The sequence below is a fragment of the Entelurus aequoreus genome, linkage group LG27 (assembly GCF_033978785.1).
Source record: "Entelurus aequoreus isolate RoL-2023_Sb linkage group LG27, RoL_Eaeq_v1.1, whole genome shotgun sequence".
Taxonomy (NCBI): Eukaryota; Metazoa; Chordata; class Actinopteri; order Syngnathiformes; family Syngnathidae; genus Entelurus; species Entelurus aequoreus.
This window is the reverse complement of record NC_084757.1, coordinates 35,712,748-35,735,137: the sequence shown is the minus strand read 5'-3', so window position 1 is coordinate 35,735,137 and position 22,390 is coordinate 35,712,748. Positions and strand designations below refer to the sequence as shown.

The 22,390-nt window shown below is 31.3% G+C and overlaps 1 protein-coding gene across 1 annotated transcript in view; it reads left to right on the top strand.

The window, feature by feature from the left end:
* The window catches only part of ddr2a (discoidin domain receptor tyrosine kinase 2a), a 42,822-nt gene that overhangs the window by 18,254 nt on the left and 2,178 nt on the right, over positions 1-22,390 (top strand). The window contains exons 5-16 of the mRNA XM_062038509.1: positions 347-494; positions 559-661; positions 3,015-3,198; positions 3,652-3,895; positions 4,816-4,881; positions 8,775-8,911; positions 13,322-13,442; positions 13,627-13,808; positions 15,153-15,280; positions 16,932-17,129; positions 17,294-17,528; positions 19,441-19,590. Coding sequence (XP_061894493.1) covers positions 347-494; positions 559-661; positions 3,015-3,198; positions 3,652-3,895; positions 4,816-4,881; positions 8,775-8,911; positions 13,322-13,442; positions 13,627-13,808; positions 15,153-15,280; positions 16,932-17,129; positions 17,294-17,528; positions 19,441-19,590 — 1,896 coding nt within the window. The remainder of the gene's footprint in view (positions 1-346; positions 495-558; positions 662-3,014; positions 3,199-3,651; positions 3,896-4,815; positions 4,882-8,774; positions 8,912-13,321; positions 13,443-13,626; positions 13,809-15,152; positions 15,281-16,931; positions 17,130-17,293; positions 17,529-19,440; positions 19,591-22,390) is intronic.

Genomic DNA, 22,390 nt, shown 5'->3' with positions numbered 1-22,390 from the left:
GTTGTGTACTTTGTGTACCTGTGAGCAGAGTGATGAAAAGACCTGGTATTGTGTTGTGTACTTTGTGTACCTGTGAGCAGAGTGATGAAAAGACAGAGTACTTACTGTAGTACTGTGTACTGTGTACTTTGTGTACTTGTGAGCAGAGTGATGAAAAGACAGAGTACTGTGTTGTGTACTTTGTGTACTTGTGAGCAGAGTGATGAAAAGACACTGTGTACTGTGTTGTGTACTTTGTGTACTTGTGAGCAGAGTGATGAAAAGACACTGTGTACTGTGTTGTGTACTTTGTGTACTTGTGAGCAGAGTGCTGAAAGACACTGTGTACTGTGATGTGTACTTGCAGGTGATAGAGGGAAACAGGAACGCGTACGACACGACGCTGACCAACATGGAGCCGGCCATCATCGCCCGCTGGGTGCGCTTCATGCCGGTGACGGCGCACACCAGGAGCGTGTGCATGAGGGTGGAGCTGTACGGCTGCCCATGGCTGGGTGGGAGCAGGCGGGAGTGTTACCGTGACAACAGCATCAGCTGACCCTCTTCTTTGATTGGCAGATGGCCTGGTGTCCTACAACGCTCCCATTGGTCAGCAGATGAACTTACCTGAGGGCAGCGTTGACCTCCATGACTCCGCCTACGATGGAGCTCTCATCTACAGGTACCTCTTGTGGTCGCCATGGTGACGGCAAACTTCCTGTCGGTCCCCTGAGTCGTTGCTCGCTCTCACTCATCAGTCACTCCTTCACCACCCCGAGAGGGACAAGCTGTAGGAAATGGATGGATGGATATTATTATTATTATTATTATTATTATTATTATTATTAGGATTGCTATTACTATTATTACTATTATTATTATTATTAATTAATATTGTTATTATTACTATTATTATGAAGATTATTATTAATATTATTACTATTATTATGATTATTATTACTATCATCTTTGTATCATCATTATTATTATTATTGCTATTTATATTATGATTATTATTTATATCATCTTTGTATCATTATTATTGTTGCTATTAATATTGTCGCTAGTATTATGATTATTGTTATTACAATTATTATTATTACTTTCATCTTTGTATCATTGTCATTAATATAATACTGCTATTAATATTGTCGATAGTATAGTGATTGTTCTTATGATTTTGATATGATGATAATGATGATTGTTGTGATGATTATGATGATTTTTGTGATGATTATGATGATTGTTCTTAGTATTATGATGATTGTTGTGATGATTATGATGATTGTGCTTAGTATTTTGATGATTATTCTTAGTATTATCATGACTGTTGTGATGATTAGATGATTGTTCTTAGTATTATGATGATTGTTGTGATGATTATGATGATTGTTCTTAGTATCATGATGATTGTTCTTAGTATTTTGATGATTGTTTTTAGTATTATGATGATTGTTCTGTTTATTATAATGATTGTTTTTAGTATTCGATGATGTTATTATGATGATTGTTCTTCGTATTATGATAATTGTTCTTAGTATTATGATGATTGGTCTTAGTATTATGATGACTGTTGTGATGATTATAATGATTGTTCTTAGTATTATGATGATTGGTCTTAGTATTATGATGATTGTTCTTAGTATTATGATAATTGGTCTTAGTATTTTGATGATTGTTCTTAGTATTATGATGATTGTTGTGATGATTATGATGATTGTTCTTAGTATTTGGATGACTGTTGTGATGATTATGATGATTGTTCTTAGTATTATGATGATTGCTGTGATGATTATGATGATTGTTCTTAGTATTATGATGAATGTTCTTAGTATTATGATGAATGTTCTTAGTATTATAATGATTGGTCTTAGTATTATGATGATTGTTCTTAGTATTATGATGATTGTTCTTAGTATTATGATGATTGGTCTTAGTATTTTGATGATTGTTCTTAGTGTCATGATGATTGTTATTTGTATTTTGATGACTGTTGTGATGATTATGATGATTGTTCTTAGTATTATGATGATTGTTCTGATTATTATGATGATTGTTGTGATGATTATGATGATTGTTCTTAGTATTATCATGACTGTTGTGATGATTAGATGATTGTTCTTAGTATTATGATGATTGTTCTGATTATTACGATGATTGTTGTGATGACTATGATGATTGTTCTTAGTATTTTGATGATTGTTCTTAGTATTATGATGACTGTTGTGATGATTAGATGATTGTTCTTAGTATTATGATGATTGTTCTGATTATTATGATGATTGTTGTGATGATTATGATGAATGTTCTTAGTATTATGATGAATGTTCTTAGTATTATAATGATTGGTCTTAGTATTATGATGATTGTTCTTAGTATTATGATGATTGTTCTTAGTATTATGATGATTGGTCTTAGTATTTTGATGATTGTTCTTAGTGTCATGATGATTGTTATTTGTATTTTGATGACTGTTGTGATGATTATGATGATTGTTCTTAGTATTATGATGATTGTTCTGATTATTATGATGATTGTTGTGATGATTATGATGATTGTTCTTAGTATTATCATGACTGTTGTGATGATTAGATGATTGTTCTTAGTATTATGATGATTGTTCTGATTATTACGATGATTGTTGTGATGACTATGATGATTGTTCTTAGTATTTTGATGATTGTTCTTAGTATTATGATGACTGTTGTGATGATTAGATGATTGTTCTTAGTATTATGATGATTGTTCTGATTATTATGATGATTGTTGTGATGATTATGATGATTGTTCTTAGTATTTTGATGATTGTTCTTAGTATTATCATGACTGTTGTGATGATTAGATGATTGTTCTCAGTATTATGATTGTTATGATGATTATGGTGATTGTTCTTACCATTATGATGATTGTTCTTAGTATGATGATGATTGGTCTGATGATTATGATGATTGTTGTGATGATTATGATGATTGTTGTTATTATGTTGACGATTGTTGTGAGGATTGTTGATTCGATGACTGTTTGTTTGTGTGCAGCATGACAGAAGGTCTGGGTCAGCTGACAGACGGCGTGTGCGGAAGTGACGACTTCACAAAGAGTCACGTGTCCGACCTGTGGTCTGGTTCTGATTATGTTGGATGGAATAATCACAGCTTCATGGATCAATACTTGGAAATGATCTTTGAATTTGACCGCCTCCGAAACTTCACCACCATGAGGGTGAGCCTTTCTCACGGACATTCACGTCTGCAATGTCTTTAATGATTTATTTTTTAATCATTTCATCTTTTTAATGTTTATTGTTTTTGCAATTTCTTCAATTATTAAATGTCTTCAATGTTGTTTTTTTTTTCAATGTCTTTAATTATTTTATTTTTTAAATTATCTAATGTTTTCAATGTTTTATTCTCTTCAATGTATTTAATTATTTTATTTATTTAATGATTTAATGTTTTCAATGTTTTTCATTTTTTCAATGTCTTTAATTATTTAATTAATTCATGTCTTCAATGTTTTTAGTATTTAATTGTAATTCCTGTATTTGATTGTAGTTCCTGTATTTCCTGTATTTGATTGTAGTTCCAGTATTTGATTGTAGTTCCAGTATTTGATTGTAGTTCCAGTATTTGTTTGTATTTCCTGTCTTGAAAGACTTTGTTGTGCGTCCCTCAGGTTCACTGCAGCAACATGTTCGCACACGAGGTCAAGGTGTTCCACCAGGTGGTGTGTTACTTCCGCTCCGAGGCAGACTGGGAGGCCACGCCCCTTTCCTTCAGTCCCGCCGTGGACGATGAGCACACGAGTGCGCGCTTCGTCCAAGTCCACTTGTCCAACCGCATGGCCACCGCGATCAAGTGCCACTTCTACTTTGCAGACGTCTGGTTGCTCTTCAGCGAGATCACCTTCCAATCAACAGGTGGGTACTATCTGTTACACTTCCAAAATATATGTTTGTTAATTTATTACTTATCATATTTCACATACCTATTGTACTGTATTTATAATATATTCTCTGTTCATTGAGACCACCTTCCAATCAGGTGTGTACTATCTATTACACTTCCAAAATACATGTTCATATATTACTTATCATATTTCACATATCTATTATACTGCATTTATAATATGAACTCTGTTCAGTGAGATCACTTTCCAATCAGGTGTGTACTATCTGTTACACTTCCAAAATACATGTTTGTTTATTTATTACTTATCATAGTTCACATATCTATTATACTGTATTCATAATATATACTCTGTTCATTGAGATCACTTTCCAATCAGGTGTGTACTATCTGTTACACTTCCAAAATACATGTTTGTTTATTTATTACTTATCATAGTTCACATATCTATTATACTGTATTCATAATATATACTCTGTTCATTGAGACCACCTTCCAATCAGGTGTGTACTATCTGTTACACTTCCAAAATACATGTTTATTTATTACTTATCATATTTCACATATCTATTATACTGTATTTATAATATATTCTCTGTTCATTGAGACCACCTTCCAATCAGGTGTGTACTATCTATTACACTTCCAAAATACATGTTTATTTATTATTTATCATATTTTACATTTCTACTATACTGTATTTATAATATATACTCAGTTCAGTGAGATCACCTTCCAATCAGGTGTGTACTATCTGTTACACTTCTAAAATACATGTTTATTTATTTAATAATAATCTATACTCTTGTATTTATTCATTATATTTCACATCTCTATTTATTATACAGTATTTATAATAGATATATAGTATGTATGTACAGTATTTGATGTGATGAATGTATGAATCTGATATTTCATGATGATGTTTCAGACAAGTACAAGTACAACACGACATTCCATCCTCCCAAGTCAGGACTCCCACCTGTCCTCCAACCAGGTGAGTTCAAATATTACTACAGTAGTCTTACATTTATGTACATGAAATATAAACAACATTATTTACTGTACTGTTACATACATTCATGTACATAAAATATACACAATATATTATTTACTGTTGTGTCGTGTTAGAAAAATGTATGTACATGAAATATATACATGTATTTACTGTAGTGTTGGAATTATTTAAGAACATTAATTATAAATATGATTATGTACATAGTGTAGTAATGTAAGTATTTATGTACATGAAATCTATAAATGTAGTCAGTGTAGTAATGTAAGTATTTATGTACATGAAATCTATAAATGTAGTCAGTGTAGTAATGTAAGTATTTATGTACATGAAATATATAAATGTACTTTGTGTAGTAGTAGAAGTATTTATGTACACAAAATATATAAATGTACTTAGTGAAGTAATATCATTATTTATGTACATGAAATCTATAAATGTACTTAGTGTAGTGATATAAATCTATAAATGTACTTGGTGTAGTAATGGAAGTATTTATGTACATGAAATCTATAAATGTACTTAGTGTAGTAATATAAGTATTTATGTACTCAAAATATACAAATGTACTTAGTGTAGTAGTAGAAGTATTTATGTACATGAAATCTATAAATGTATTTAGTGTAGTAATAGAAGTATTTATGTACACAAAATATATAAATGTACTTAGTGTAGTAGTAGAAGTATTTATGTACTCAAAATATATAAATGTACTTAGTGAAGTAATATCATTATTTATGTACATGAAATCAATAAATGTACTTAGTGTAGTGATATAAATCTATAAATGTACTTAGTGTAGTAATGGAAGTATTTATGTACATGAAATATATAAATGTACTTTGTGTAGTAGTAGAAGTATTTATGTACACAAAATATATAAATGTACTTAGTGAAGTAATATCATTATTTATGTACATGAAATCTATAAATGTACTTAGTGTAGTGATATAAATCTATAAATGTACTTGGTGTAGTAATGGAAGTATTTATGTACATGAAATCTATAAATGTACTTAGTGTAGTAATATAAGTATTTATGTACTCAAAATATACAAATGTACTTAGTGTAGTAGTAGAAGTATTTATGTACATGAAATCTATAAATGTATTTAGTGTAGTAATAGAAGTATTTATGTACACAAAATATATAAATGTACTTAGTGTAGTAGTAGAAGTATTTATGTACTCAAAATATATAAATGTACTTAGTGAAGTAATATCATTATTTATGTACATGAAATCAATAAATGTACTTAGTGTAGTGATATAAATCTATAAATGTACTTAGTGTAGTAATGGAAGTATTTATGTACATGAAATCTATAAATGTACTTAGTGTAGTAATGGAAGTATTTATGTACATGAAATCTATAAATGTACTTAGTGAAGTAATATCATTATTTATGTACATGAAATCTATAAATGTACTTAGTGTAGTGATATAAATCTATAAATGTACTTGGTGTAGTAATGGAAGTATTTATGTACATGAAATCTATAAATGTACTTAGTGTAGTAATATAAGTATTTATGTACTCAAAATATACAAATGTACTTAGTGTAGTAGTAGAAGTATTTATGTACATGAAATCTATAAATGTATTTAGTGTAGTAATAGAAGTATTTATGTACACAAAATATATAAATGTACTTAGTGTAGTAGTAGAAGTATTTATGTACTCAAAATATATAAATGTACTTAGTGAAGTAATATCATTATTTATGTACATGAAATCAATAAATGTACTTAGTGTAGTGATATAAATCTATAAATGTACTTAGTGTAGTAATGGAAGTATTTATGTACATGAAATCTATAAATGTACTTAGTGTAGTAATGGAAGTATTTATGTACATGAAATCTATAAATGTACTTAGTGAAGTAATATCATTATTTATGTACATGAAATCTATAAATGTACTTAGTGTAGTGATATAAATCTATAAATGTACTTGGTGTAGTAATGGAAGTATTTATGTACATGAAATCTATAAATGTACTTAGTGTAGTAATATAAGTATTTATGTACTCAAAATATACAAATGTACTTAGTGTAGTAGTAGAAGTATTTATGTACATGAAATCTATAAATGTATTTAGTGTAGTAATAGAAGTATTTATGTACACAAAATATATAAATGTACTTAGTGTAGTAGTAGAAGTATTTATGTACTCAAAATATATAAATGTACTTAGTGAAGTAATATCATTATTTATGTACATGAAATCAATAAATGTACTTAGTGTAGTGATATAAATCTATAAATGTACTTAGTGTAGTAATGGAAGTATTTATGTACATGAAATCTATAAATGTACTTAGTGTAGTAATGGAAGTATTTATGTACATGAAATCTATAAATGTACTTAGTGTAGTAATGGAAGTATTTATGTACATGAAATCTATAAATGTACTTAGTGTAGTAATAGAAATATTTATGTACTCAAAATATATAAATGTACTTAGTGTAGTAGTAGAAGTATTTATGTACATGAAATCTATAAATGTATTTAGTTTAGTAATAGAAGTATTTATGTACACAAAATATATAAATGTACTTAGTATAGTGGTAGAAGTATTTATGTACTCAAAATCTATAAATGTACTTAGTGTAGTAGTAGAAGTATTTATGTACATGAAACATATAAATGTACTTAGTGAAGTAATATAATTATTTATGTACATGAAATCTATAAATGTACTTAGTGTAGTAATGGAAGTATTTGTGTACATGGCATATATACATGTACTCAGTGTAGTAATAGAAGTATTTATGTACATTAAATATATACATGTACTTAGTGTAGTAATGGAAGTATTTATGTACATGACATCTATAATTGTACTTACTGTAGTACTGGAAGTATTTATGTACATGAAATATATAAGTGTACTTAGTGAAGTAATATAATTATTTATGTACATGAAATCTATAAATGTACTTAGTGTAGTAATGGAAGTATTTGTGTACATGGCATATATACATGTACTCAGTGTAGTAATAGAAGTATTTATGTACATTAAATATATACATGTACTTAGTGTAGTAATGGAAGTATTTATGTACATGAAATATATACATGTACTTAGTGTAGTAATGGAAGTATTTATGTACATGAAATATATAAATGTACTTAGTGTAGTAATGAAAGTATTTATGTACATGAAATCTATAAATGTACTTAATGTAGTAATGGAAGTATTTGTGTACATGGCATATATACATGTACTCAGTGTAGTAATAGAAGTATTTATGTACATGAAATATATACATGTACTTAGTGTAGTAATGGAAGTATTTATGTACATGAAATATACAAATGTACTTAGTGTAGTAATGGAAGTATTTATGTACATGAAATATATACATGTACTTAGTGTAGTAATGGAAGTATTTATGTACATGACATTTATAAATGTACTTAGTGGAGTAAATAAAGTATTTATGTACATAAAATCTATAAATGTACTTAGTGGAGTAAAAAAAATATTTATGTACATGAAATATATAAATGTACTTTGTGGAGTAAGAAAAGTATTGATGTACATGAAATATATACATGTACTTAGTGTAGTAATGGAAGTATTTATGTACATGACATTTATAAATGTACTTAGTGGAGTAAATAAAGTATTTATGTACATAAAATCTATAAATGTACTTAGTGGAGTAAAAAAAATATTTATGTACATGAAATATATAAATGTACTTTGTGGAGTAAGAAAAGTATTGATGTACATGAAATCTATAAATGTACTTAATGTAGTAATAAAAGTATTTATGTTCTATTATTTCTCTTAAATTGGAGTAAACACAAGCGTAAGAAAAATGAATAACACGCAAGTTCTCTCTGTGGCCCCGCCCCCTAGAGGACGACCCCACCCACAAGGTGGACGACAGCACCACTCGCATTCTGATTGGCTGCCTGGCGGCCATCATCTTCCTCCTGGCGGCCATCATCATCTTCATCTTGTGGAGGCAGGTGTGGCACAAGATGGTGCAGAAGGTGAGTGCTGCCTGTTGCTAGGCAGAATAGACTGGGCCACAATCATTGACTAACACAAGAACATGCAAATTAAGTAGACTATTATTATTATTATTATTATGATTATTATTATTATAGTTATGCCTGTTGCTAGGCAGAATAGACTGGGCCACAATCATATGCTAACACAAGAACATGCAAATTAAGTAGACTATTATTATGATTATTATGATTATTATTATTATAATTATGCCTGTTGCTAGGCAGAATAGACTGGGCCACAATCATTGACTAACACAAGAACATGCAAATTAAGTAGACTATTATTATTATTATTATGATTATTATTATTATAGTTATGCCTGTTGCTAGGCAGAATAGACTGGGCCACAATCACTGACTAACACAAGAACATGCAAATTAAGTAGACTATTATTATCATTATTATGATTATTATTATTATAGTTATGCCTGTTGCTGGGCAGAATAGACTGGGCCACAATCATTGACTAACACAAGACATGCAAATTAAGTAGACTATTATTATTATAATTATGATTATTATTATTATAATGATGCCTGTTGCTAGGCAGAATAGACTGGGCCACAATCATATGCTAACACAAGAACATGCAAATTAAGTAGACTATTATTATTATTATTATAATTATTATTATTATAGTTATGCCTGTTGCTAGGCAGAATAGACTGGGCCCCAATCATTGACTAACACAAGAACATGCAAATTAAGTAGACTATTATTATCATTATTATGATTATTATTATTATAGTTATGCCTGTTGCTAGGCAGAATAGACTGGGCCCCAGGAAATGTACTAAGTCCAGGGTGACTCAAACCTATGATTCTAGGAAATGTTGTTAGTCCAGTGTGGCTTACACATTGATCTATGTTACTAGTAAGTGCAGTTAGTCCAGCGTGACTCACACTGTGATCAATGTTTTGTAGTAAGTGCAGTTAGTCAAGTGTGACTCAAATAGTGGTCTATATTACTAGCAAGTGTAGTTAGTCCAGTGTGACTCACACAGTGATCTATGTTTTTAGGAAGTGTAGTTAGTCCAGTGTGACTCACACAGTGATCTACGTTTGTAGACAGTGTAATTAGTCCAGTGTGACTCACACAGGTGAACTATGTTTGTAGAAAAGTGTAGTTAGTCCAGTGTGACTCACATAGTGATCTATGTTTCAAGAAAAGTGTAATTAGTCCAGTGTGACTCAACCAGTGATCTATGTTCCTGGTAAGTGCAGTTAGTCCAGTGTGACTCACTCTGCGAACTATGTTTCTAGAAAGTGTAGTAAGTCCAGAGTGACTCAAACCTATGTTGCTAGGAAATGTTGTTAGTCCATTGTGGCTTACACATTGATCTATGTTACTAGTAAGTGCAGTTAGTCCAGCGTGACTCACACAATGATCAATGTTTTGTAGTAAGTGCAGTTAGTCAAGTATGACTCAAATAGTGGTCTATATTACTAGGAAGTGTAGTTAGTCCAGTGTGACTCGACCAGTGATCTATGTTTCTAGAAAGTGTAGTTAGTCCAGTGTGACTCACACAGTGATCTACGTTTGTAGACAGTGTAATTAGTCCAGTGTGACTCACACAGTGAACTATGTTTGTAGAAAAGTGTAGTTAGTTCAGTGTGACTCACACAGTGATCTATGTTTCTAGGAAGTGTAATTAGTCCAGTGTGACTCAACCAGTGAACTATGTTCCTACAAAGTGTAGTTAGTCCAGTGTGACTCACTCTGCGATCTATGTTTCTAGCAAGTGTACTAAGTCCAGGGTGACTCAAACCTATGTTTCTAGGAAATGTTGTTAGTCCATTGTGGCTTACACATTGATCTATGTTACTAGTAAGTGCAGTTAGTCCAGCGTGACACACACGGTGATCAATGTTTTGTAGTAAGTGCAGTTAGTCAAGTGTGACTCAAATAGTGGTCTATATTACTAGCAAGTGTAGTTAGTCCAGTGTGACTCGACCAGTGATCTATGTTTCTAGGAAGTGTAGTTAGTCCAGTGTGACTCACACAGTGATCTATGTTTGTAGACAGTGTAATTAGTCCAGTGTGACTCACACAGTGAACTATGTTTGTAGAAAAGTGTAGTTAGTCCAGTGTGACTCACACAGTGATCTATGTTGCTAGGAAGTGTAATTAGTCCAGTGTGACTCAACCAGTGATCTGTGTTCCTAGGAAGTGTAGTTAGTCCAGTGTGACTCACTGTGCGATCTATGTTTCTAGGAAGTGTACTAAGTCCAGGGTGACTCAAACCTATGTTTCTAGGAAATGTTGTTAGTCCATTGTGGCTTACACATTGATCTATGTTACTAGTAAGTGCAGTTAGTCCAGCGTGACTCACACGGTGATCAATGTTTTGTAGTAAGTGCAGTTAGTCAAGTGTGACTCAAATAGTGGTCTATATTACTAGAAAGTGTAGTTAGTCCAGTGTGACTCGACCAGTGATCTATGTTTTTAGGAAGTGTAGTTAGTCCAGTGGGACTCACACAGTGATCTATGTTTGTAGACAGTGTAATTAGTCCAGTGTGACTCACACAGTGAACTATGTTTGTAGAAAAGTGTAGTTAGTCCAGTGTGACTCACACAGTGATCTATGTTTGTAGACAGTGTAATTAGTCCAGTGTGACTCACACAGTGAACTATGTTTGTAGAAAAGTGTAGTTAGTCCAGTGGGACTCACACAGTGATCTATGTTTGTAGACAGTGTAATTAGTCCAGTGTGACTCACACAGTGAACTATGTTTGTAGAAAAGTGTAGTTAGTCCAGTGTGACTCACACAGTGATCTATGTTGCTAGGAAGTGTAATTAGTCCAGTGTGACTCACACAGTGAACTATGTTTGTAGAAAAGTGTAGTTAGTCCAGTGGGACTCACACAGTGATCTATGTTTGTAGACAGTGTAATTAGTCCAGTGTGACTCACACAGTGAACTATGTTTGTAGAAAAGTGTAGTTAGTCCAGTGTGACTCACACAGTGATCTATGTTCCTAGAAGTGTAGTTAGTCCAGTGTGACTCACTCTGCGAACTATGTTCTAGGAAGTGTAGTAAGTCCAGAGTGACTCAAACCTATGTTGCTAGGAAATGTAGTTAGTCCAGTGTGGCTCACACATTCATCTATGTTTCTAGTAAGTGCAGTTAGTCCAGCGTGACTTACACAGTGATCAATGTTTCTAGTAAGTGTAGTTAGTCAAGTGTGACTCAAATAGTGGTCTATATTCCTAGGAAGTGTAGTTAGTCCAGTGTGACTCACGCAGTGATCTATGTTTGTAGACAGTGTAATTAGTCCAGTGTGACTCACACAGTGAACTATGTTGGTAGAAAAGTGTAGTTAGTCCAGTGTGACTCACACAGTGATCTATGTTGCTAGTAAGTGTAATTAGTCCAGTGTGACTCAACCAGTGATCTATGTTCCTTGCAAGTGTAGTTAGTCCAGTGTGACTCACTCTGCGATCTATGTTTCTAGCAAGTGTAGTAACTCCAGAGTGACTCAAACCTATGTTGCTAGGAAATGTAGTTAGTCCAGTGTGGCTCACACATTCATCTATGTTTCTAGTAAGTGCAGTTAGTCCAGCGTGACTTACACAGTGATCAATGTTTCTAGTAAGTGTAGTTAGTCAAGTGTGACTCAAATAGTGGTCTATATTCCTAGGAAGTGTAGTTAGTCCAGTGTGACTCGACCAGTGATCTATGTTCCTAGTAAGTATGTAGTTAGTCCAGTGTAATGTAATGTAACAATGTAACATAATGTAATGTAATGTAACATAATGTGATATATTGTAACATAATGAAATGTAACATAATGTAGCATAATGTCATGTAATATAATGTAATGTAATGTAATGTAATATAATGTAACATAATGTAATATATTGTAATGTAACATAACGTAATGTAATGTAACATAATGTAATATAACATAATGTAACATAATGTGATATAATGTAACATAATGTGATGTAATGTAACATAATGTAATATAACATAATGTAACATAATGTGATACAATGTAACATAAAGTGATGTAATGCAACATAATGTAATATATTGCAATGTAATTTAACATAATGTAATGTAACATAATGTAATGTAATATAATGTCATGTAACATAATGTAATGTAATGTAATGTAATGTAATATAATGTCATGTAACATGATGTAATATAATGTAATGTAATATAAAGTAATATATTGTAATGTAATGTAATATAATGTAATATAATGTAATATAATGTAATATAATGTGATGTAATGTAACATTTCAATACATTAATAATTGATGTCATTGTCAATCGTACGACAACAAAGATAACAAGAGCAACAACACATGATCAATGTTTAGTATAAAGATTTGTGTTGAATGCAGACGAAAAATGTTTTCTTTTTGGTCAATGCAGAGTGAGACGTTCGCCTACAGCCACAGCCAGTCCACTGTGAGCGCTGATCAACATTCCACTTATGAACGCATCTTCCCCACAACACAATACCAACAACCTTCTAGCAACTCACCACTACCTGGTACACACACACACACACACACACACACACACACACACACACACACACACACACACACACACACACACACACACACACACACACACACACACACACACACACACACACACACACACACACACACACACACAGGTGTAACAGAAGATGATGACAATGATGAAGAGTGTGTGTATGTGTGATGCAGTGGCAGCAGCAGTCCAAGATGCCGCCCCTCATTATGCAGAAGCAAACATCGTCACCATGCAGGCTGTGACAAACAACAACTACAACTTGGATCTTCTCTGTGGGAAAAATGCCACAGTGGAAGAATTTCCTCGTAAATTGTTGACCTTCAAGGAGAAACTAGGAGAAGGACAGTTTGGAGAGGTTATCTTCTTCCTTTCTTTTTTTAAATTATTATTGTTATTTTATCATTAATATTTTGTATTGGTATTATTAGTAGTAGTATTATTAGTAGTGTTAGTATTAATAGTGTTACTATTAATGAAATAATAATCATTATTTTTAATATTAAAAAATTACATTATATTTACAGTTTACGTTGTAACAATAATAATCAATATTATTATTATTATAATTATAATTATTACTGTTGTAAATGTAATTATAATAATAATAATAATTATTATTATTATTAAAAAAATAATTAATAATAATAATTATTATTATTATTAGTATTATTATTTTACTATTATTATTAATGGAATAATAATAATAATTATTAATATCATTATTTTTTCAAATTATTATTACTGTTAAAATTGTAATAATAATCAGTAGCATTATTATTATAATTATTACAGTTATAAATGTAATAATAATAATAATAATAATCAATATTATGATTATTAAAATTATTACTTTTATAAATGTAATAATAATGATAATAATTAATAATAATAATTATTATTATTATTGTTGTTATTATTATTACTGTTATGATTGTAGTTATTATAATAATCATAATTACGATTATTATTAATAATAATAAATATATTATAATTATAAAATTATTGTTATTATTGTAATAATATTAATAATAATCAATGTTATTATTATTATTACGGTTATAATTGTATTTATAATAACAATCATCATCATATTCATCATCATAATAATAATAGAATAGAATAGAAAGTACTTTATTGATCCCTGGGGGAAATTCAGCACCACAGTTCGCTCACAATAGACAATAAACACTTAGGTATTTTTACATGTGAATAATGTAAATACAGTCTATTATACAGCATTATTCACATGTGAATAACATAAATACAGTTTGTTATACAGCATTATTCACATGTGAATAATATAAATACAGTCTATTATACAGCATTATTCACATGTGAATAATGTAAATACAGTCTATTATACAGCATTATTCACATGTGAATAATATAAATACAGTCTATTATACAGCATTATTCACATGTGAATAATGTAAATACAGTCTATTATACAGCATTATTCACATGTGAATAATATAAATACAGTCTATTATACAGCATTATTCACATGTGAATAATATAAATACAGTCTATTATACATTCAAGTACAGTCAAAAAGGAACATATACAGTCTGATGGCTGTCGGTATGAAGGACAATAGCATGACTAATAATAATGATTATTATATAATTATTATTAATATTATGATGATTATTGATACTATTATTATTCATCTTCTTCTTCATGTCCTGTTGTCTCGCAGGTGCACCTGTGTGAGGCGGCGTGCATGCAGGAGTTTGTGAAGGAGGAATTTTCATGCGAGGTTAAGGAAGATGGCGTTCTTCTTGTGGCCGTCAAGACGCTGCGATCGGACGCCAACAAAAATGCAAGGTGTGTCCAGTTTGTACCTGTACTCAAGAACATATCGACACTCCCATTCCTCCTGAGTTGAAGTCAGAGATGTCAAACTTTGACTATACTATAAACACAAAAGACCAAAAATTGTTGACAAATGTGTCCAAAATCTGTGTTAGTGAGCATTTCTTCTTTGCCAAGAAGGTGTGGCATGTCAAGATGCTGATGAAACAGCAGGGTTATTGCACAGGTGTGCCTTAGGCTGCCACGATAAAAGGCCACGCTCAGGTTTGTTGATTGTGGAATGTTGTGCCAAGTTCTTGTCTGCGGTTGTGAGACCGGTAGGATGTACTGCCAAATTCTCTGAAACGCCTTTGGAGACGGCTTATGGTTGAGAAATGAACATTCAATTTACGGGTAACAGCTCTGGTGGACATTCCTGCAGTCAGCATGCCGACTGCACGCTCCCTCAAAACCTGCGACACCTGCCATTGTGCTGTGTGATAAAACTGCTAGGTGTGTACTTTTTGCAGGTAAAATGCAAGCGTGTGCATTTTGCAGGTAAAATGCAAGCGTGTGCATTTTGCAGTTAAAATGCAAGGTGTGTACTTTTTGCAGGTAAAATGCCAGGTGTGTACTTTTTGAAGGTAAAATGCTAGGCGTGTGCATTTTGCAGGTAAAATACAAGGTGTGTACTTTTTGCAGGTAAAATATTAGTTGTGTCATTTTTGCAGGTAAAATGCTAGGTGTGTACATTTTGAAGGTAAAATACTAGGTGTGTACGTTTTGCAGGTAAAATGCTAAGTGTGTACTTTTTGAAGATTAAATGCTAAGTGTGTACTTTTTGCAGGTAAAATGCTAGGTGTGTACTTTTTGCAGGTAAAATTCTAGGTGTGTTCTTTTTACAGGTAAAAATCTAGGTGTGTACTTTTTGCAGGTAAAATGCCAGGTGTGTACTTTTTGAAGGTAAAATGCCAGGTGTGTACTTTTTGAAGGTAAAATGCTAGGCGTGTGCATTTTGCAGATAAAATACAAGGTGTGTACTTTTTGCAGGTAAAATACTAGTTGTGTCATTTTTGCAGGTAAAATGCTAGGTGTGTACATTTTGAAGGTAAAGTACTAGGTGTGTACTTTTTGAAGGTAAAATGCTAAGTGTGTACTTTTTGAAGATTAAATGCTAAGTGTGTACTTTTTGTAGATAAAATGCTGAATGTGTACTTTTTGCAGGTAAAATGCTAGGTGTGTACTTTTTGCAGGTAAAATTCTAGGTGTGTACTTTTTGCAGGTAAAATGCTAGGCGTGTACTTTTTGCAGGTAAAATGCTAGGTGTGTACTTTTTGCAGGTAAAATTCTAGGTGTGTACTTTTTGCAGGTAAAATTCTAGGTGTGTTCTTTTTGCAGGTAAAATTCTAGGCGTGTACTTTTTTCAGGTAAAATTTTAAGTGTGTACTTTTTGCAGGTAAAATGCTAGGTGTGTACTTTTTGCAGGTAAAATACTAGTTGTGTACTTTTTGCAGGTAAAATGCCAGGTGTGTACTTTTTGCAGGTGTGAATTTTTTCAAACAGGTGACAGGTAAATGTCACAGCGTTGGTCTCACTCCCGCAAAATGCGCACGTGAGCTCCACATGTGCGCGCGTTTGAATCCCGCAGAAGAAGAAGGGTGTTTGAGCGTTGCCATGTTCCCAGGAAGGACTTCCTGAAGGAGATGAAGATCATGTCCGGCCTGAAGGACCCCAACATCGTCCGCCTGCTGGCCGTGTGCGTCCACAGCGAGCCCCTCTGCATGATCACAGAGTACATGGAGAACGGCGACCTCAACCAGTTTTTGTCCCGTCACCAGCCGGAGGGTCAGCTGGCGGCGCTCAGCAACGCACCGACGATCAGGTGAGACATCACCTGTGTGGGTGTGAAGTTCCTGGGCTGGTGTGGTTACACATGATCTGCGGTGGTGAGGCCGGTTGGATGTACTGCCAAATTCTCTGAAATGCCTTTGGACGTCACCTGTCTTTGAAGCTCCTCCTCCCTTTCACCCCCCACCCCCAATGCAGTTTCAGCAACCTGTGCCACATGGCGGCTCAGATAGCGTCGGGCATGAAGTACCTGTCCGGTCTCAAGCTGGTGCACCGAGACTTGGCCACCCGGAACTGTCTGGTGGGCACCAAGTTCACCATCAAGATCGCGGACTTTGGCATGAGCAGGAACTTGTACAGCGGGGACTATTATCGCATCCAAGGACGAGCCGTGCTGCCCATTCGCTGGATGTCCTGGGAGAGCATCCTGCTGGTGAGGACTCACTGCACCATCACAAGTCACCATCCTGTCAGTTAGACTGCACCGTCACTTAGAGAGGGGTGTGGACACAAGTCACCATCCTGTCAGTTAGACTGCACCGTCACTTAGAGAGGGGTGTGGACACATGTCACCATCCTGTCAGTTAGACTGCACCATCACTTAGAGAGGGGTGTGGACGCAAGTCACCATCCTGTCGGTTAGACTGCACCGTCACTTAGAGAGGTGTGTGGACACAAGTCACCATCCTGTCAGTTAGACTGCATCATCACTTAGAGAGGTGTGTGGACACAAGTCACCATCCTGTCAGTTAGACTGCACCGTCACTTAGAGAGGGGTGTCGACACAAGTCACCATCCTGTCAGTTAAGACTGCACTGCCACTCAGAGAGGTGTGTGGACACAAGTCACCATCCTGTCAGTTAGACTGCACCATCACTTAGAGAGGTGTGTGGACACAAGTCACCATCCTGTCAGTTAGACTTCATCGTCACTTAGAGAGGTGTGGACACAAGTCACCATCCTTTCAGTTGGACTGCACCGTCACTTAGAGAGGTGTGTGGACACAAGTCACCATCCTGTCAGTTAGACTGCACCGTCACTTAGAGAGGGGTGTCGACACAAGTCACCATCCTGTCAGTTAGACTGCACCATCACTTAGAGAGGTGTGTTGACACAAGTCACCATCCTGTCAGTTAGATTGCACCATCACTTAGAGAGGTGTGTGGACACAAGTCACCATCATGTCAGTTAGACTGCACCGTCACTTAGAGAGGTGTGTGGACACAAGTCACCATCCTGTCAGTTAGACTGCACCGTCACTTAGAGAGGGGTGTAGACGCAAGTCACCATCCTGTCAGTTAGACTGCACCGTCACTTAGAGAGGTGTGTGGACACAAGTCACCATCCTGTCAGTTAGACTGCACCATCACTTAGAGAGGGGAGGGGTGTCGACACAAGTCACCATTCTGTCAGTTAGACTGCACCGTCACTTCGAGAGGGGTGTGGACACAAGTCACCATCCTGTCAGTTAGACTGCACCGTCACTTAGAGAGGTGTGTCGACACGAGTCACCATCCTGTCAGTGAGACTGCACCGTCACTTCGAGAGGAGTGTGGACACAAGTCACCATCCTGTCAGTTAGACTGCACCATCACTTAGAGAGGGGTGTGGACACAAGTCACCATCCTGTCAGTTAGAATGCACCATCACTTAGAGAGGTGTGGACACAAGTCACCATCCTTTCAGTTAGACTGCACCATCACTTCGAGAGGGGTGTGGACACAAGTCACCATCCTGTCAGTTAAACAGGATGGTGAATAAATATAATAAATGACTTGATGAGTACATATTTAGTATAATAAATGTACATATTTAGTGTAATAAATATAGATATATAAATATAATTATAGATATTTAGTATAATAAATATAGATATTTAGTATAATAAATATAGATATTTATTATAATAAATATAGATATTTAGTATAATAAATATAGATATTTAGTATAATAAATATAGACATTTAGTATAATAAATATAGATATTTAGCATAATAAATATACATGTTTAGTATAATAAATATAGATATTTAGTATAATAATTATAGATATTTAGTATAATAAATATAGATATTTAGTATAATAAATATAGATATTAGTATAATAAATATAGATATTTAGTATAATAAATATAGATATTTAGTATAATAAATATAGACATTTAGTATAATAAATATAGATATTTAGTATAATAAATATACATGTTTAGTATAATAAATATAGATATTTAGTATAATAAATATAGACATTTAGTATAATAAATATAGACATTTAGTATAATAAATATACATGTTTAGTATAATAAATATAGATATTTAGTCTAATAAATATTTCTGCTTGTGCAGGGCAAGTTCACCACGGCGAGTGACGTGTGGGCGTTTGCGGTGACGCTGTGGGAAGTGTTGATGTTGTGCAAAGAGCAGCCCTACTCTCAGCTCACAGACGAACAAGTGGTGGAAAACACTGGCGAGTTCTTCCGAGATCACAAAAGACAGGTGAGCCTCCAAAGCCTCAAAAACTACAAATCTAATATTTCATATCACAACTTTATCAAATGACTTAATAAGTCAATATGTATTATATGAACTTTATGAAATGACTTTATAAGTAAATATTGAGTATTTTTTACTTCATTAAATGACATAAATAATGATCAAATATATTGACCTTTATTATATGACTTTATAAATAAATATTTAGTATTTTAACTTTATTAAATTAATTTATAAGTAAATATTTAGTATTTTTAACTTCATTAAATGACGTTATAAACAATGATTTAATATATTTACCTTACAAACCCCGGCCGAGTCATACCAACGACTATAAAAATGGGAGCCATTACCTCCCTGCTTGGCACTCAGCATCAAGGGTTGGAATTGGGGGTTAAATCACCAAAAATGATTCCCGGGCGCGGCACCGCTGCTGCTCACTGCCCCCCTCACCTCCCAGGGGGTGATCAAGGGGATGGGTCAAATGCAGAGAATCATTTCACCACACCTAGTGTGTGTGTGACAATCATTGGTACTTTAACTTAACTTTAATTTTATAAGTAAATATTTAGTATTTTTAACTTCATTAAATGACTTTATGAATAATTATTTAGTATTTTAACTTTATTAAATAATTTTATAAGTAAATAATTAGTATTTTTAACTTCATTAAATGACGTTAGAAATAATTATTTAATATATTTACCTTTATTAAATGACTTTATAAATAATTATTTAATATGTTTACCTTTATTAAATGACTTTATAAATAATTATTTAGTATTTTTTACTTCATTAAATGACATAAATAATTATTTAATATGTTTACTTTTATTAAATGACTTTATAAGTAGATATTTTAGTATTTTTAACTTCATTAAATGACATAATTATTTAATTTGTTTACCTTTATTAAAAGACTTTATAAATAAGGATTTATTATTTCAACATTATGAAATGACTTTATAAGCAAATATTTAGTATTTTTAACTTCATTAAACGACATAAATAATTATTTAATATGTTTACCTTTATTACATGACTTTATAATAATTATTTAGTATTTTAAATTTATTAAATGACTTTATAAGTAAATATTTAGTATTTTTAACTTCATTAAATGACTTTATAAGTAAATATTTAATATATTGACTTTTATTAAATTACTTAATAAATAATTATTTCATATGTTTACCTTTATTAAATGACTTTATACATAATAATTTTATATGTTTATCTTTATAAAATGACTTCATAAATAATTAATTAGTATTTTAACTTTATTAAATGTCTTTATAAGTAAATGTTTTTTATTTTGAACTTCATTAAATGACTTGAATAATTATTCATTATGTTTACCTTTATTATATGACTTTATAAATAATTATTTAGTATTTTAACTTCATTAAATGACTTTATAATAATTATGTTGTATTTTTTACTTCATTAAATGACATAAATAATTATTTCATATGTTTACTTTTATTAAATGACTTTATAAATAATTATTTAGTATTTTAACTTCATTAAATGACATAATTATTTAATATGTTTACCTTTATTAAATTACTTTATAAATAATGATTTAGTATTTTAACTTTATTAAATTACTTTATAAGTAAATATTTAATATTTTTAACTTCATTAAATTACATAAATAATTATTTAATATGTTTACCTTTATTATATGACTTTATAAATATTTATTTAGTATTTTAACTTTATTAAATGACTTTATAAGTAAATATTTAGTATTTTTAACTTCATTAAATGACATAAATAATTATTTAATATATTTACCTTTATAAAATGACTTTGTAAATAAATATCTAATATGTTTACCTTTATTAAATGACAATATAAATAATTGTTTAGTATTTTAACTTTATTAAATGTTTTTATAAATAAATATTTAGTATTTTTAACTTCATTAAATGACATAAATAAGTATTTAATATGTTTATCTTTATTAAATGACAATATAGCTAATTATTTAGTATTTTAACTTTATTAAATGTCTTTATAAGTAAATATTTAGTATTTTTAACTTCATTAAATGACATAAATAATTATTCATTATGTTTACCTTTATTATATGACTTTATAAATATTTTCTTAATATTGTAACTTCATTAAATGACTTTATAATAATTATATTGTATTTTTAACTTCTTTCAATTACATAAATAATTATTTAGTATGTTTACTTTTATCAAATGACTTTATAAATAATTATTTAGTCATTTAACTTTATTAAATGACTTTATAAGTAAATATTTAGGATTTTTAACTTAATTAAATTACATAAATAATTATTTATTATGTTTAGCTTTATTATATGACTTTATAAATAATTATTTAGTAATTTAACTATATTAAATGACTTTATAAGTAAATATTTAGGATTTTTAATTTCATGAAATGACTTTATAAGTAAATATTTGGTATTAAAAGGATGTTGTAAGTACTTCTTAGTATGATAACTTGTTAAAAGGACTTTTATAAGCAAATATGTGGTATTGAAAGGGTGTTATGAATAATTAATTAGTATTTTAACTTCATTAAATGTTTTTATAAGTAATTTTTTATTTATTTTGAACTTCATTAAATGACTTAAATCATTATTTATTATGTTTACCTTTATCATATGACTTTATAAATAATTATTTAGTATTTTAACTTCATTAAATGACTTTATAATAATTATGTTGTATTTTTTACTTCATTAAATGACATAAATAATTATTTCATATGTTTACTTTTATTAAATGACTTTATAAATAATGATTTAGTATTTCAACTT